A 17599-nucleotide genomic window follows, 5' to 3' on the forward strand; every position below is an offset into this window, starting at 1 on the left:
CCTCCGTGAGGTGGAGGTGGCCCCGCCGGGACGAGGGCTGGCGAACCCATTGTACATGCTTATAATCAACCCATCAAGGGTAGGTACCTAATGAGGCCCCCAAGACTTGAACACAAGACCTTGGGAGTAGAGACCAACGCTCTACCTGATGGGCTAGCACTCGTTGGTACGTAAAGATTTATTAAGAAAAAATACGGGATTGATTGTACCAAATTATTATTATTATTATTTAGTATGATTGGCATTTATAGCAATCATAATTCCAAATTATTTTCTACTCGTGGCGGGGCCAATAAACTATTTCATATCGCTGGTGCGGTTTTCAAAAATTAAGCGACGTCGTCGTAATGCTTCGATTGTAAATTCACGTTTGTATTAGGTAATATATATATTTAGCATTTAAAGCAAACCCCCCCCGCCCCCCCTGCCTGGGAGGCGGCAATTTCCTTTTATTGCTTGTAAAACGATGCTTTTCATTTTTATTTCGCAGGCACATTGCCTTGAACTAGCTTTTTTCAGGATTTTTTTTTTTGGTGAAAATAAAATGTACAAGATGTGTGTGCTTGCTACATTTTGGGCCTGCGCTTGATCAATTATTAAGGTTTAATCTGCATTTGTAGGCTTGTTTTTATTTGATTTTGTTGATTAAGAAAGACAAGGCAGAATCATCAATTCTGAGGAGAGGAGGTCATGGCTCCCAAGAGGGTGATTTTCTGGTTCTTAATTATTCGACTTTCACTACATTAATCTTTTTGAATATTCAAAATATGATTACAACTTGGGGTTTAATGCTTAAAACATATCATAATACATGAAAGGTTTTGTATTTAACATAAAAGAGTACTTTTTCCAGCATTTTCTACCTCCTCGAGATGCATATGCACCTTGCTTTCTCTCTCTCTCTCTCTCTCTCACACACACACACACACACACTTTTTTTAATTATATTACCAGTGGGAAAATCCACAAGACCCACAAATAAACCATCATGATACAACTGAGGTCCCTATATAGGTCCCATGACGTTGAGTGCCTAGAAGCAATCAAAGAAGGCCATGTATTCCTGGTCATCTATTTGTTGCAAGTTTCGACTGTCCTGTAGAGATTGTCTCAACAAGCGTCGGAAGTAGGTGTATTGATCCCATTTTGCCATATCGTCCACAATACCCAAAAAGTAGTCCATGCAAAGAATACCCCAAAGTTGGTATATTCTTGTGGAATCTGAGCGAAAAGCCAGCATGTTTTCCCGAAATGAGCTCTTGGGAATTGCGTACGAAGACGCCTTGCGAGTCTATCCAGTAGGGCATGAGAGAAATCACAATACCATAGCAAATGAGGCACTGTCTCATCATGTAGCATGCAACGGTGACATCTTGCCATAGCGATGTCCCTCTTTTCCAAAAATACACCGACAGTAGGCAGAACTCCCGCAATGCATCTCCAAAGGAAGAGTCTTTCCTTCATCGGCGCCAAACCCACACATGCACGCATGCATGCACCATTTATGGATATGTGCAATCATGCTTGAATATGCTGTAGCTTGTGCAAGTGATGCATGCTTAGCATAGACCATTTTGATGTAGGGATAACAAGGTTGTTATGCATACATTTACTTATATTGATGTTAGATCTCCACACTATATATAAACCAAGAAGATGGGTTCAATTTTCTTTTTCTTTTTGAAAACAATAGAGCTTTTAACACTTGGATGCTGCAGGCAAAGAAGGGGAAAAAAGATGTTAAGGAGCTTACACCAGAGGAGAAAAAGGCAAAGGCAGAAGCTCTTGCCCTCAAGGTTGGCTGTGTTTTGCCACTTTTTATGTAGCATTATGCAGGAAATGATATGAAAGCTGTATTCTTTTTTGCAACTGCATTGAAGAACTCAATGAAATCATCAACTAGAGTTTTCCAACTCGAGGCTTTTTTGACTGATTTTTTTATCAACCTCACCTTATTGATTTGTGTTATGTCTCAAATTGCTGGAGGTATGGCTTACTGCTAGATTTTTAGCGTACACTGAGACCAGTGTTTCACACCCAGGACATGTTCAGATCTTGAGGGGTGCAACCCTAGACACTCGATTCCATTTTTGTGGGGTTGTTGGTGTGTGGTGGTGGTGGTGGCGGGGGTCGGTGGGGGGGGCGTGGGGGCATGCAACCTTGGATGGAGTTAAAAAAACTTTGCATGGTCAGAGCTAGTTGTATGGACCAATTCCGTGTTTTGGAGGTCGACTAACATGACTTGACCACCTGGCGGTCTACATAAGGACCCTCTATGTTCTCATTCGTCTGAATTTAGAACCCCTGACATAGATACTCTCATATTGGTTTTGCAGTCAGAAGAAGCAAGGAAGAAGAAGGAAGCAGCAACTAAAGCTCGTGTGCAACATCTTAAGGTTTGCCTAGACAGTTTTCTTTCATTTCATGGTTGTGTCGGATTTGAATTTGTTAGTTTTGCTAAAGCCATTTTGGTTAGATGAGTATTTGTTTTCACATATACCATGGGACGAATCTCATTATAAAGCAATTCTGAGCTAGATTTGCCTTTTCCTATATAGAATGTGGAGGAGAAGTACAGCAAAGAAAACCTGCAAAAGATTCATGATAGGTGGCGCAAAATCATGCGGGCTGCTAAAACAACAGAACTGCACAAAGACGTTGAGACCTTTTCAGAGTGCTACGATCATGAGGTATGTGGTGGTCTTTACAAAACTCGAGGATGCATACTCCTTTTTCCATGAGAGGGACCTTCATTTAGTACCCTTTTGACTTTCTAGTTCTAGAGATGGTGAGGCATCAAAGTGTTGGTTACGAAATTTTTATCTTTTGGTTTTGTTTCATTAGGTGAAGCGGAAAGATAGCATTATTGCTAGTCTGATAAATCAGATGTCGGAAGCAGAACAGCAACGTCAGCTGGCATTCAGCAAGCATCTGGAGATTGTTGATGGATTAATGGATATGCATCATACAAGGATGAAGGTGTTTGCATGACATCTCTGCAAAAGAGGTCACTTTGTGTTTTGATGTAAAGTCATTTTTTCTTTCGGACTATGCTGCTTCCATTAACATAGGGTTTTGGGACTTAGTTCTTTTTATCAATTGTCTGGACTTGTCCCAGTGAGAATCTGTTCATGTTGTAACTATGAAAACTTTGATTTGCTTCAAGCATAATTGTCAAGACTTGGAATTGGCAAGGCCCCAACCATGTTCTTATGTTTTTGCCAAGGAGGAGCTGCTGTCAACCCTGTTGAGACATTTGCATCCTGACTTGCCAGCCAATGCTTTCCAATGCCACTCATAACAATGCTGGAAAGTGTTGAGTGGCAAGTTGGGAAAGACACATTGGTTATAGTGGCACATTGCATTAAGCCTTGCTGTGGGAAAATAATGTTCTACCTAATGACCATGAAGAGATTGCGAGTGCCGCTGTTATGTGCAACTGCCCATTGTCATCATGGCTTTAACTCTTCCTCGCGATGGGACCTTGTGTATACATCAGCTTGATCCTGCTCATGCTTCTGTGCCTGTCTATGGAATTCAACTAATCCTATGATGTGTCATGATGACAAGGCATTGGGATCTGTTTACATCTACATTTTTTGTCGTTTTCAAAACATTTTGGGGGTTGCTGTTTTTGTTCCATTGGGATGTTTCAGCAACTATGGGTTCAATCGATTTGTTTTCACAAAAAGTTGATGGATTTTAGAATCTTCTCTTGAAAGTTGAAGGGATACAACATTGATTTTTAAGTAGCAACAGTCATTGTTTGGATCTTTATGGAAGACTCATACATTTTTGAAGAGCAGCCCTTGAGTCAGCAAGTGTGAACGTTGTGGGCCTGCTGTAGCGCTGAACGAGCCTAATGTGAGATAAATGCTTTCTCCATTAAGCTGTTGCGTATGCAGCAAGACGAGAACGATAATGCTGAAGTGCTGGGTAGAGTGAGAGCATAGTAGTTGGTGTAGCTCTTGCCCACATACAGTGTTTACAGCAAGGCGGCAGAAGGCAAGGCAAGAGAGTGCATTAGAGCTGATCTTGGTTACATCAATGCCAACTTGAAGATGCACCCAAAGCTTTAACCTAAGACCATGAGCTGCTAGTAACAACGTAGCATGGTGAGCAAGAAAATGTGGCTGCCCTTTAACCCAAGTGTCACCAGTGTGTGATAGAATGTGCAGCGGAAGAAGGGAAAGTGGAAACACAGAGGAGAGAGAGAGAGAGAGAGAGAGAGAGAGAGAGGAAACACAGGTGAGAACCTGCTCTCAATATCATCATCCGAAGGAATACATGTCCCCAGCAAGAGGGGAGAATGTAAAGCTTTTATAGCTTAATTAACATGATTAAGACTTAATTAATGAACTTAAGACAAATGCTGTAGGAAAAGACTGAGTGATTGCATTGAGACGGGGGCCTTTCTTAAATAGAGGCCAAAAAGGTACAACTGAAGAGGCACATCCCTGTGAAGGGGTGTGGCTTTTGAATCAATGGTTATGTCCTTAGGACTTATGTCCCATGTGCAAGGGTGTGACCCTTCACCGGTGTCTTTACAGTTAATGAGGGATTAAGAAGTAATTAGGGAGAGATTAAGAGAGTTAGTCACAATCGTGACATTCCCTACCACTTAAAATAAGACCCCGGCTAAGAAGAGATGGTTGTCTTTGAAAGAATTCCCGAAGAAGTTCTGGATATTCCTATAAGTCTTCATCACTTTGCCAAGTAGAGTCGGAATCATCAAGATCTCTCCATTTAACCAAAAATTCTGTAGTGAGCTTATGTCGTGTTTCTTTCTGTCTGACATCAAGAATTATCTTTGGAATTAAGAGTATGTGTTCATCTTCGATTTCTGGAACATAATCCAAAACATCTAAAATTGGAAAATCACCGTCCACAAACTTCTTGAGCCAAGAAATATGGAGAGTTGGATGAATTCTACCCCAAGAAGGCGGTAATTCCAACTTAAAACTTAATTAATGAACATAAGACAAATGCTATAGGAAAAGATTGAGTGATTACATTGAGACGGGGGCCTTTCTTAAATAGAGGCCGAAAAGGTACAACTGAAGAGGCACATCCGTGTGAAGGGGTGTGGCTCTTGAATAGGCATGTCCTTTGATAGTGACCCATGTGCAAGGGTGTGACCCTTCACCGGTGTCTTTACAGTTAATGAGAGATTAAGGAGTAATCAGGGAGAGATTAAGAGAGTTAGTCACAATCGTGACAGAGAAAACCTTGTATGTGAGGGATTGCAGCAAACAATGCTAAGCAAGCAGTCAAGAATGAGGGAGGCAAGCCAGCTATATATATGCCCGTATGAAGGCAGCCGACTAGCATCCACACGATTGGGTAAATGTCCACGACTAGGATAAATATCCAAGGCACCATAAAATGGGGAATAATATGGGAAAACATATGTGAGGGGTGACTAGCCCCTCTAGCTAACATGGTCAGCCCTAGAGGCTAAAATAGAACACCAAACAGGAAGCCAGCAAGAAGGGGATGATGTCTAACACTCCCTCTCAGCACCGGATGCTGAGTGAACTCCAAGAAGCCAGAGACGCCGTCCTCGATCAAAGATGAAAGACTGCAGAAACAGGTGCCAAGAAAGCTCCACAAGCAATCTCCTCAGCAACTCAGCTACAAAAGCAATAGAACAAGCTGCCAGGTACACCGCTCCTCTGGAAGAAAACAACCATGTAGGTTGCGACGTGCTGCTCCAAATAATGGTTCCAAACCCAAGTGTAAGAACACTCCCCGAAGTCGAATGTGGTGTATCTAGCCTAGAGAAGGTATGAAAAACCTCATAACCAACCAAGATCAGATCCTGTAGATAATCAATCTTGGGAGAAGCAAACTACTCCTCACTGGAACCCTCAAAAGAAATAGAGTCAATCTGCTCCAACTCTGTACCAAGAGTAGCCAAATGCTGCACAAAAGCATTCTCTGAAAAGGTCGGCATCGCAAGATGTAAAGACTCTGTAGAAAAGATGGGGTCCATCAGCTCAAACTCCGTACCATGAGTTGCCCAATGTTGTACATAAGTACACGCCACTAAGGTGGGCATCGCAAGATGAACGGACTCCACATCCCCCTTTGAAAAAAAATGTCGTCGGACTAGTACAAGCCCAACCTGATTCTGATCCAAATCCAAAAAACTTTGGAAGTACCACTGTGCCCCAGGCACGGTTAGCAACCACAGATCCAAAGCATCCCACTAGTCCAAAACAACAAACCTGCAGAACTGGCAGGGGGAGGGGCATCCTCAGAAGCATCACAAAGAGAGGCAGAGGTAGACTCCTCACAATGAGGTAGGGAAGCAGGAATATAAACTGCAGTGGTAACAAAGTCCTCAAGAGCATCACTCAGAGCAGAAGACTGATCCATAAGTAGAATCAGATCCCAAGAATCAACAACAAATAAATGGTCCATGTGAGAGGATCACACCTCAAGGGCAAAACACCCTCCTTGTTCTGCAAACACTGCAAAGAACATAGGCTCGAACAAAATAAACCCTGCTCAGGATCTCTGAAAAGATCACTGCTCTCCTCCAAAATCTGTAAACTCCTGTCACAGAAGAAAGTCTCCACTGAAACAAAACAGCTCCCGAAACTGATCCTCAAGTGAAGTAGTTGGAGAAGGCCCCCCTTTGAGTGTAGAAAACTCCTTTGGGAAGCAAAACGCAGTCAAAACACTGCTGTCTAGCAAAAAACAGCACTCCACCGCTAATAGAAGGCAAGGAACATGAAGAAACCAGGAAACCGTGTAGGCCAGGAACAAAACGCAGGTATAGATGCTCCAAAATCAGCAAAACGCTGACTGAAATCAGAAATTTAGTATCCTCCTCAAGTACCAAACTGCCTCCAAAGCTACAATCCACACAAGAAACCCCCCCTACATGTCATGTGCACAGTGTGTATCTACCGTGTGCTACACGCACGCAAGACTAGTTTCGAGGCTTGGGGAAGCTTGGAACTAGGCAGGCTGACTGACGAGCTCAGTTAGGGAAATACTAACGGGCGGGCACCCAAGTATGGACGGGCGGGCACCCAAGTGTGGACGCCCGATGACCGGCCAAGAGCCTATAAAAGGGTGGCCAAGGTTAGTTATTGGGATATAGAGAGTCTCGCGAGTTTGTGAGAGCTCTATGGTCTTGGAGCCTGGATCTAGTGCAGACGTGCACCTGCTTTATGCAGCCGAGGCCAGCAGCAATCTCGAGGCCCGCGAGGGCAGCTTTGTGGCGGTATGGGACGTCGCGAGGAGGAGATTGGTCGGTACGTCAACCTAGTTAGCTCAGCTCGTGGCTCGGTGGGGACAGCCAAGATTGTGGGCTTGCCCACGGCTGTCATGGTTGGGAGGTGAGTCAGGCCTGCACCCCCCTTGTTTGTTTGTTTGCTTTGTTTGCAGGATTCGAGTCTCGAACCAAGGACGATCACGAGGAGATTCGTGGGGATTTGATAGTGGTATCAGAGCATACCTCGTGAACGAGCAAGTCGGTTGGTAGAGAAGATGAGGTCGAAGAAAGGTATGTGTTAAAAAGCTTGCTGTTTTTTCTGTGCATACTGCTGTTTTCAGAATAGTATGTGTTTTTTCTTCATCAAAGAGACCCATGTTGATGGGGATGGTAGATGGTAGGGTCGTTTGCTTTGCAAAGAAGAGAAGAGACTCGTTTGTGCAGTCGCATGAACTGCAGGGAGAGAAAACAAAAAAGCACGATGCTTTTTTGGTTGAACGCGTAAGAGAGAGAGAGAGCGAGAGTAGTGCTGGTTGACGTGTTGCTGGCGGGTGTGCATGTTGGTCGAACGAGGCCCTGCTAGCGGGCGCCCAAGCTTGTGTAGGCAGGTGCGTAGTTAGGTGGCCAAGGCCTGCCAAACCAGGCAGCCTAGGCCTGCATGACCAGGCGGCCAGGCCTGCGCAGCCAGGCGACTGGCCTAGGCAGGCGCCCAGGCCCACGTGGCCTTATGGCCACGCCTACATGGGGCTGTCGCAGGCGACGGTTGGCGAGAACGCACTGGCGGAAGCGCAGCTGACGACGGCAGGCTGGCGTGGCGCGGCAGGAGAGCTAGCGAAAGCAGCTGCGCAGGTGACGTTATCAGGCAAAAATTTGAAAGGTGTTTTGAGTCTGTGTACATATGGGATGCGTGGTGTGTGAATAAACTTTGCCCTGAATGCCCTGGCAAATGTACAGAGTGGGTGGTTTTATGGTTTTTTTTACGAGCTGATGGTGATGCCTGCATGTGAAAGTGTGCCGGGAACTCCGAATGTGATGATGGTTGGTCAATCTGGGCTGATTCTGGATGCAAGGATGGCGCTCCATTTTTAGTAAACATGTGAAGAGGTTGGCAGAGCATGGGGAATGATCGTGTTTGGTAATTATGATGCTGCTGATTACGAGCTGTGGGCTGCTCTTGTCCGTTTTGGAAGGTCGTGGGTACTGCACGTGAATTTGAGGCACAAGGTAATGAAAGGAGTGTGTGGCCATCCTTAAGACTTTAAAAAAATAAAAAAATAATATACCACAAGTGGCCAGCTTGGGAATAGCCATGTGGAGGCTTAGTATGGCTGCCAGCATGACCTCTAGAAGGTTGGCGAACCTGTGCGAGAGAAGAAGACGGCTCCGGGGTGATTTTCTGCAGAAAGGAGACGCGAGGGAAGGTGTGCGTTACCGCCTAGTTTGAAAGGAAGGGCTCTCGGGTGGTGATGCTGACAGGCGCAGGGGGTGACTCTGAAGAGCGAGAGCCGGCGTGGACTTGCCGCCTTGAAGTGGACGCCTGGGGGGTGATTCTGCAAAGCTGAGGCGAGGAACAGTGGGTGGCCGCCTCGTACAGGAGAGCTACTAGGGGTGAACTCTGGTATATAATCGCCTGAAGGGTGCACAGCAGGGTTAGCTGGCGAAGACGGGAAGGTTAGGAGCTGCCTTGGTACGAAGGACTGGTGGGTCAGTTGAGGAAGGCTGGCTGTAGGCAAAGAGATGGACTGGTCGATGGGCCAGATACAAGGGGTTGTTGCCTTGTGAGAGAGAAGCTGTTGACCGTCGGCTGGATACCTTGTGGGAGAGAAGCTAACGAGCAAGGAAAGCTGCAGAGGCTCTGTGGTTGGCGAAGCTGCTGGTCACGACACACAGAGAGTGAGAGCTGCTGAAGCTGAGGGTTAGCTGGTGGGGCGCCCTCTGAAGAGAGCAGAGACCGGGAGACAGAGGCTTGGTTGTCAGACGCAAGGGTGTAATTCCCTTGGCAGTAAATCCTGGCCACAGTCCTGGTTTTTGGTGTAATTGCTGAGTTTGTTTGAAATGTGGATGGTGCTGTGTGTTTTGCTGAATGATCAGTTGTCTATCGTGGTTTTGAGCTGTATCTCTGGTGTGGGTGGGTGGTGAACAGTGAAAAGTGTTCCAGCCGGTGGCTGGTGGTGCCTCCGTTGTGTTAGTATTTTCAAAGTTTGGGAGGTGAAGGGCTATAGAGGCGTGGTCTTTTTTTCTTTTTTTCACCTCACAACGTCAGCAGCAGCACGCCGGCGGCTAATCCAGGAGGAGAAAAAAAAAACGAGGAAAGCATACGTTTTTTTTTCTAGAGCTTTCGTTTTTTTTGAGTTTAATAAAAAAAAAAAGGTTTAAAAACTCCTCCAAGGTTTCAAAGGTGTTTTTATTTATTTAAAGAACCTAGAATATATATATATATATATATATATATATATATATATATATATATATATATATATATATATATATATATATAAGCAAAAGCTAAAGATAGCTTTTGGGAGCTTTTAGTTTTTTTGGGAAACCTTTATAAACTCCCTCAAGTGGGCTTCTTGCCACACATCTCTCAAGTTTTCAAGCTCTCAAGCTCTCAAGTTCACTCACACTTTTATTGTGCAAAGATTGAATTTTCTCTCCACGTACCCTCTTCACGATGTCGACCCAAGAATCGGAGTTGGAGCCCCTTGTGGAACGCGAAGGCTTGCCGGCTACGGAAGGTACCGATGCCGATCTTTTTGACGATTTTGTGTCAAAATCAGATTTCCAAGAGTTCAAAGTAGCTCTCAAAGCTTCTTCGACGGAATGTCAGGCACAAATCGCAGCCCAGATGCAAGCTTTGCAGAACTCCATTGCTCTATTGACCACTACCCTCTCTACTTTCTCGGGTATGGATAGCTTGGCTTCAGCTTTAGGCCCCAATATTACTCCGGAACCGTTCGGAGGCGAGCAAAAGCAGCGCACCAAGGAGATCGTGGACACGTGGCTACATAAGTGGCAAGTTCACTTTCAGTTTCATCCATATGATGATGGAAAGAAGATCCAGTTAGCAGCAGGTTTCCTGTCCGGCAAAGCTTTGCTTTGGTGGAAGGAACTCAACCCTAAGCCAACGACTTGGGCACAATTCGAAGACGTCTTCAAGAAAGAATTCCTCAAGAAAGAGGATGATTATGATGTTGTTGCCCAGTTTTCAGCTTTGACCATGACCTCGCAGCACCTCACTTATGAGGTCTATCTCCAGAAGTTTCGTGACTTGCAAATGAAAGCTACAAAGATGGATCCCACTACTCTTTTGGGGTTTTTCGTAGCTGGTTTACCAGACTCGTACCGATTACAGGTTAAAAATAACAAATGTAAAACATTGGACGAGGTCATTCATTCAGCTCGTATCTATGATGATACCCGTTACCGAGCAGGGAAACAAGCATAAAAGAAAGTTCTCCGCACTTATGGCTAACACGACAGAAGGAAAGTCTTCGGACCAACCTTCGAAGAATTCCAGTTCGACACCAGCGAAGAAGAAACGACTCCTTAGGGCTTTAAAGCTCAAGAAGGAAGGACGTTGTTTTATCTGCGAAGAAAAAGGACACATGCGTAACGAGTGCCCAAAGCAAAAGGGTACCAAGACAAACGCAGGACCTAAGCCAAAGACAGCTAACCAGTTGTCTTTGACAGGTACGTCAATTACTGTACTTTCTCGCCCTAGTACTTGTTCTGATTGTCTGTTCAATTCTAAAGTATTTGGTTTGCATAATCTTCTCCGAGTTTATGGAGAAGTGAATGGCCATAAAATTCACATTCTTTTAGACCCTGGTAGCTCACACAACTTTGTTAACTACAAACTTGTGCAGAAATTGAGTCTTGATACGACACTCAGCGACCATACCTATGAGGTACGCCTACCTGCGGGAAGGCAAGTTTGGGATCGCAAGGTGGAGATGCTTCCAATCCAGATTCAGGACTACAAAGATACTCTGGAATGCTATGTAATGCATCTGGAAAATGTAGACTTGTTATTAGGGATTAAGTGGTTTAAGACTCTTGAAGTCTAGATAGATTGGTCTAGTCATATTTTTTCTTTTCAGCATAGGGACACCAAGTATAGTATTTTAGGTGATTGTATTCATCCCTCTCAGGGACCTCTTGTAAATACAATTGATTTTGGAAATATAATGGATTCTTCTTTGTATACCGCTTTCCATTGTGTATTGATTCCACTTTCTTCTTTTCTCATCTCTTCCATGGATGTAAATGAATTAAGTGTGTTTGAAAGCAAAGAATTACAGAAGATACTTGATTCGTTTCAAGACGTATTTCCTAAGGAACTGCCATCGGGTTTACCACCTGAATGGGTAGTAGATCATCGTATTGACTTGATCCCTGGTGCTCATCCTGTCAGTATTCCACCTTACAGGATGAGCCAAGCCGAGGAAGATGAGTTGGCTAAACAACTCGAAGATTATTTGAGGATGGGCCGGATCCGTCCAAGTAAATCACCTTGGGGTGCACCTGTGTTGCTTAGGAGAAAGAAGGACAATATCTGGGAAATGTGTATAGATTACAAGAGATTGAACAAGCTGACCATTAAGAACCGTTATCCTCTCCCTAGATCAGATGACCTGATTGACCGGTTAGCAGAAGCGAAATACTTCACAAAGATAGATTTACGTATCTGGCTATCACCAGATACGTATTCATGAAAGGCATGTCGAAAGAACCGCCTTTCGGACTAGGTATGGCCATTACGAGTTTCTCGTATTACCTTTTGGGTTAACCAATGCTCCAGCCACTTTCCAGCAAATGATGAACGATCTTTTTCGTGAACATTTAGGAAAATTTGTGGTGGTGTTCCTGGATGATATTTTGATATATAGTCGTACTCTTGAGGATCATGTCAGACACCTCACGATTGTCTTATCTATTTTAAGATAGAATCGACTATATGCTAAATTAAGTACATGTGAGTTCTTTATGACCGAAATCATTTACTTGGGACACAAGATCACTAGAGATGGATTGAGCATTGACTATGACCGAATACAGAAGATTCTGGACTGGCCTATACTGCGAACAGTGAAACAACTTCGTTCTTTTCTCGGTTTTGTTGTTTTTCTTCGGAAATCTGTACGGGAGTACTCTCAGCTCACACTACCGATGACTGACTTATTGAAAGGTCGTGGACATAAGTCAAATCAGCCTATCACTTGGAATAACGATTTGGATATGGCCTTCAGACTTTTGAAAGATAAAGTCAAGGAAGCACCTATCTTAGCATTACCTGATCCTAGTCGGCCTTATGTTCTTGAAACTGATGCCAGTGACTATGCTATCAGGGCTGCTTTATTTCAAGATGGTAGACCAGTTGCTTTTGAAAGTAAAAAGCTAGACGACACTCAATCTCGTTGGCCAACCCTTGAGAAGGAGCTTTATGCTGTGATTCATGCTCTCAAGGTTTGGAGACATTATTTATATGGCTCCAAGTTTGTTTGATTGACTGATCATCAGTCAATCAAGTATGTATGTGATGCGGATGATTTGAGAGACAGGAAAGCTCGTTGGGCAAAGTTAATGCAAGATTTTGATTTTGAGATCCGTTATCGGAAAGGGTCCATGAATAGAATTGCACATGCGCTTAGTCGAATTCGAGAGGTGAATACTTTGTCGTTCACCGAGATTTCTACCGACTTATTTCAGTCATTGAGAGGGCTTTGCAGGACTGATAGTTATTTTGGTCCATTTTGGCAGAAGATCCAGGATGGGAGCTCATTGATTGACCAAGACTCGATGACTGAGCAGTCTACTATTCAGGCTACAGGAGGCCAGTGGATGATTCGGAATGGTTTACTGTTCCGTAATGACAAAATTTGTGTACCCACACTTTTTATTGGCCAAAGATGAAAGGGTATGTAGAAGATTATGTTCTCAAGTGTCAAATTTGTCAGGCAAATAAAGCTGAACGCTTTAGACAGGCTGGGTTGTTGCGTCCTTTACAAATCCCAGGTAATAAATGGGAAAGTATTTCCATGGATTTTATTACCGGATTGCCAAGAACACATCAAGGCCACGATTCTATTTGGGTTGTGGTAGATCGCTTGACAAAAATAGCTAGATTTTTACCGACCCGGAAGACTATTACAGCTACGCAATTAGCACGGCAGTTTATCGAGCAATTGTTTAGACTGTACGGGTTACCGCAGGACATAGTCAGTGATAGGGACTCTAAGTTTACGAGTGATTTTTGGAAACTTGTTTTTGAGAAGTTGGAAACAACTTTGAATTTGAGTTCCTTAGATCATCCTCAATCTGATGGCTAGACTGAAAGAGTGAATCAGATTTTGGAGGATATGCTTCGAGCATATGTATCCAAAAGACAGAGTTCATGGGAGGATTATCACGGAATACAAGATCAAGTGGAAGGATCGTGTTGAGGAGGACGCTACATGGGAGACATTGACTACTCTTCAGAGAGATTACCCTGGCTTTTTAGTGAGCTCAGGAGTGAGCTCTTAGAGGAAGGGGAGTATGTCATGTGCACAGTGTGTATCTACCGTGTGCTACACGCATGCAAGACTAGTTTCGAGGCTTGGGGAAGCTTGGAACTAGGCAGGCTGATTGACGAGCTCAGTTAGGGAAATACTAACGGGCGGGCACCCAAGTATGGACGGGTGGGCACCCAAGCGTGGACGCCCGATGACCGGCCAAGAGCCTATAAAAGGGTGGCCAAGGTTAGTTATTGGGATATAGAGAGTCTCGCGAGTTTGTGAGAGCTCTATGGTCTTGGAGCCTGGATCTAGTGTAGACGTGCACCTGCTTTACACAGCCGAGGCCGGCAGCAATCTCGAGGCCCGCGAGGGCAACTTTGTGGCGGTATGGGACGTCGCGAGGAGGAGATTGGTCGGTACGTCAACCGCAACTGCGTCGTCTCCTTACCTACTACCTCGCTGCGCCTCTTCACCTGTTGCTATCCTATGTAGAATTTCCGCCTGCTGCTGCAACAACACAGCATTGCCAGTTCTCAGTTCTGCTCCCTTTTCCCACCCACCCTTGCTCAGGCCCCCAAGGCAGCAACTAGTAGGGGAAAACATGTCTCAACCCCTAGAGGGGGAACAGGATGGTGAGACAACCTTTCACACCCCCACGAAGGCACCAAATGCCTACCACAGAAGACTGAGGGAAGGAATCATTACGAAGATGGCCCGACGAGATGAGGCCCTTTATGAGGAGCTGCAGCTTCGCATAAGGACAGAGATGAACACCATGCGACAGGAGCTTGAAAAGGAATGGACCGAGCAGATGCATGTCCAAAGGAAAGTGATATACGAAACGCTGAAGGAAGAGATATATGTCCAATTGAAGGGAGAAATGCAAGCCCAAGTACGGGTTGAGATGGAATTAGCCCAAGCCTTGATGCACTCGGAAATGAAAAAAGAGATGCAGAAATGGAAGGATGACATGCTCCAAGAGATTGGCACAACAGTTGCATCGTACGAAGGCACTTTGAAGACATGTATGGCTGACCGCGAAAAAGACATCACAGAAATGCAAAACACTTTGGAATCATGTAAGGCAAAAGTGGCTGCAGGTGAGAAGGAAATGCATTCATTGATCATCAGGTTTGGTGACTTGGAGAAGAAGAAGGCCTTCCTCTCCAAAAGGATGGCCCTTAAGGGGGAAAAGATTTATTTGGATGTGGACCTTACAGTGGCACAAATAGCACACCGGAAGGAACACATGCGGTGTGTGCTTGAGGCAAGGAAAGAGGGGAAATGGGCGGTATACAGAGATGGCCGAGTCATCATTACGGAGAGGAGGCCCGCTTGACGGTGCACGACCTATGAGACCTTGCGATTCACGGTGTGGAATTGCAACGGAGCCCTTAGAACAGATGTAGGATACTTTGAGGATACTTTCAGACACAGTGATATTGCTATGTATACGGAGACCCATCAGTGCACAAACAAGAGGCTTCCTGACGTCCGGGATTATAGATGGGAATCAATTTTTTCCCCTCAGCCACGCATAAAGGGAGGTACCAGAGGATCTAGAGAAGTGGCAATTTTACAGGGAGGAGCTTCGTGACAAAATACATGTGGTACATAGAGATGCAGATGCGAGCTACATGTGGGTCCGAATATGCAGAGAGGGGCTCCGCGAGCTATATGTGGCGGTATGCTACTTTCCCCCAGCCCACTCCCGGTTTGCACCATCAGGAGAGTCGCCCTATATACCACTATATGATGATATCATTGTAGAAAATATGAAAGCAAGAGCAAAACTAGAAATGAAACAAGAACAAAAATGAAAGACAAAGAGTTACCTTGAGATGAGTGTAGACAAGACACAAGATTGATTATTCATTGATGTGACACCTACAATTTATAGGTGAGAAGTACAAGATTGAGTAGACTCACTTATGGGATAAATGTAGAGGTGCCACATGGCACTAGACTCAAGACTCAAAGACTGAACTGAAACTAGACTAGATAAATAGTACACCTAGTGTGCACTTATTTCCAACACCCTCCTTAAGTGGACACTAGGAGGAAGACAAAAAGACAAGACTATGACATGACAAAAGATAAGACCAAGACAGAGAGACTAGACAAGGATTGAGAGACAAGCTAGAAGACAAGATGGACAAGACTAGAAGACAGATATAAAGACTGATAGACTGAGAGACAAGACATGAGAGACAAAAGATCCTGAGACACCCCTCCTCAAGTGATATCCTCATATGGGTCCACAAGGATAGGGACAAGATGGATCTAAAACAAGACACAGTCAGATTGATAGACAGATAGACAGACAACAGATAGACAGACAGACAAGACTAGATAGACAGAAGACTGACTGTAGACAAACAGATGGACCTTGAAGACATCCCCTCCTCAAGGGCAATCTCTGTCACTTGGGTAGGGACAAGAGAGAGGTCAAAAAGCATAATGAGTAAGACACTAGAACCCCTTGACCTACATCATCGGTGGTCAAAGTGGTAGACAAGAAAAGTGAAATAATCAGAAAGCCCATTCCTCATCATGTGAATGAACAGCAAGATCTGCTGATGTAGATGCTGCAGCAACATGGGCTGAGGTAGATGCAGGGGCTGATGTAGAGGTTTTAGAATAGTAGTCCTTCTCCCGGTGATTATCACGGCCACAAATGGTGCATGGATGGGCCTTGAAGCAGCCCTTCTCCATATGATTGGTTTTTCCACAATGGGTGCAAGGCTTTCTTACCTTAGAACCTCCTTTCTTTGCTAAAAATGCAGTGTCAGTTACCTTTTGTTGTTTTGTTCTTTCCTCTTCTTGGAGAGCATTGATGATACCTTCAAGAGTAAGATTATTGTGATACTTGAAGGTAGTGACAAGAGTAGCATAGGTGTCAGGTAAGCTTTTGAGAAGCACAGCAATAGCAATATCTTCGGAGATGGGGGACTTCACTGATGCAAGCTGAACCATAAGACTGCGAAAATAATTGACATGAGAGGCTATAGTAGCTCCCTCCTGCATATATAGATCAAAGAATGAGATCATAAGTGCAATCTTAGAATTTTTAGAGCGGGGTCCAAAAAGGGTATCCAAAGTGATCCATGCTCGAGAACCAGACTGTATGTCGGAAATGTGATGAATGTAATCATCTCCAAGACCGAGCAAAATGATAGCATAGGCTTTGTCATTCTTGGCAGTGGGAGCATAAGTGATAACTTGCTCAATGTCGGAATCTTCGGGAGCAGCAGGCTGAACAACGTCCCAAAGACTTTCTTTCATAAGATGGCACTTGATTTTGATTTGCCAAGTATGAAAGTTGGACCCATTGAATTTGTCGATAGACATGAGAGAATGAGTAGAAGAGGCCATGTGGGAAGGTCTTACCTCTTGCTAAAATGCAAGGGCAGTGTCTATTCCCTTACAAGATTGCAGAAATGAATGAAAGAAGAGATCCAAACTGTTTTTAGAAGCCGGCTCTCTCACCACTTGTCAAGGCCATAGCAGGTGACAGCCCATCGAGGTATGAGGAACCAGCAGTTTGCAGATATGAGCATGAACAAAAAGAGACAATGCACACTACCTTAGACTTTTCAAGAAGAAGCGATGGCAGAACTGAATAGTTAGGCGGCCTGAAGGGGGGGAATGCGAACTCAAGATCGTGAAGAGCTGTGTGATATACTCAGGATTGTTGTAGGGGGCGGCGGCGGCAGCTGTAATCAGGGCGTGAGTAGACTGTTGTAGAGATAGACAGCTGTAGCAGTCGGGCTGCAACGTCAAAAACAGGTCGGCCAGGAGCTGTGTATGAGCCTGAACACGTACAGGCTTCCGTAGCAGCTGCTGGAAAACAGGTCGGCAGCAAGAAAGT

General features: G+C 44.6%; 1 protein-coding gene across 4 annotated transcripts in view; it reads left to right on the forward strand.

Moving 5' to 3' along the window:
- Nucleotides 1-437: 437 nt before the first annotated feature.
- LOC147638558 (dynein regulatory complex subunit 2-like) overlaps nucleotides 438-17599 on the forward strand; it is a 124854-nt gene continuing 107692 nt past the window's right edge. For 2 of the 4 annotated variants that reach the window (XM_086798470.1, XM_086798473.1), the window contains exons 1-5: nucleotides 439-705; nucleotides 1719-1796; nucleotides 2337-2396; nucleotides 2559-2690; nucleotides 2845-2979. In XM_086798470.1, the coding sequence (XP_086654596.1) occupies nucleotides 691-705; nucleotides 1719-1796; nucleotides 2337-2396; nucleotides 2559-2690; nucleotides 2845-2979 (420 nt within the window). In that variant the 5' untranslated portion in view covers nucleotides 439-690. Of the gene's footprint in view, nucleotides 706-1718; nucleotides 1797-2168; nucleotides 2228-2336; nucleotides 2397-2558; nucleotides 2691-2844; nucleotides 2980-17599 lie in introns of those variants that run through there. The other 2 variants (XM_086798472.1, XM_086798471.1) reach the window with 2 other exon arrangements.

The sequence above is a fragment of the Cibotium barometz genome, chromosome 5 (assembly GCF_041138505.1).
Source record: "Cibotium barometz isolate CiBa-2024 chromosome 5, ASM4113850v1, whole genome shotgun sequence".
Taxonomy (NCBI): Eukaryota; Viridiplantae; Streptophyta; class Polypodiopsida; order Cyatheales; family Cibotiaceae; genus Cibotium; species Cibotium barometz.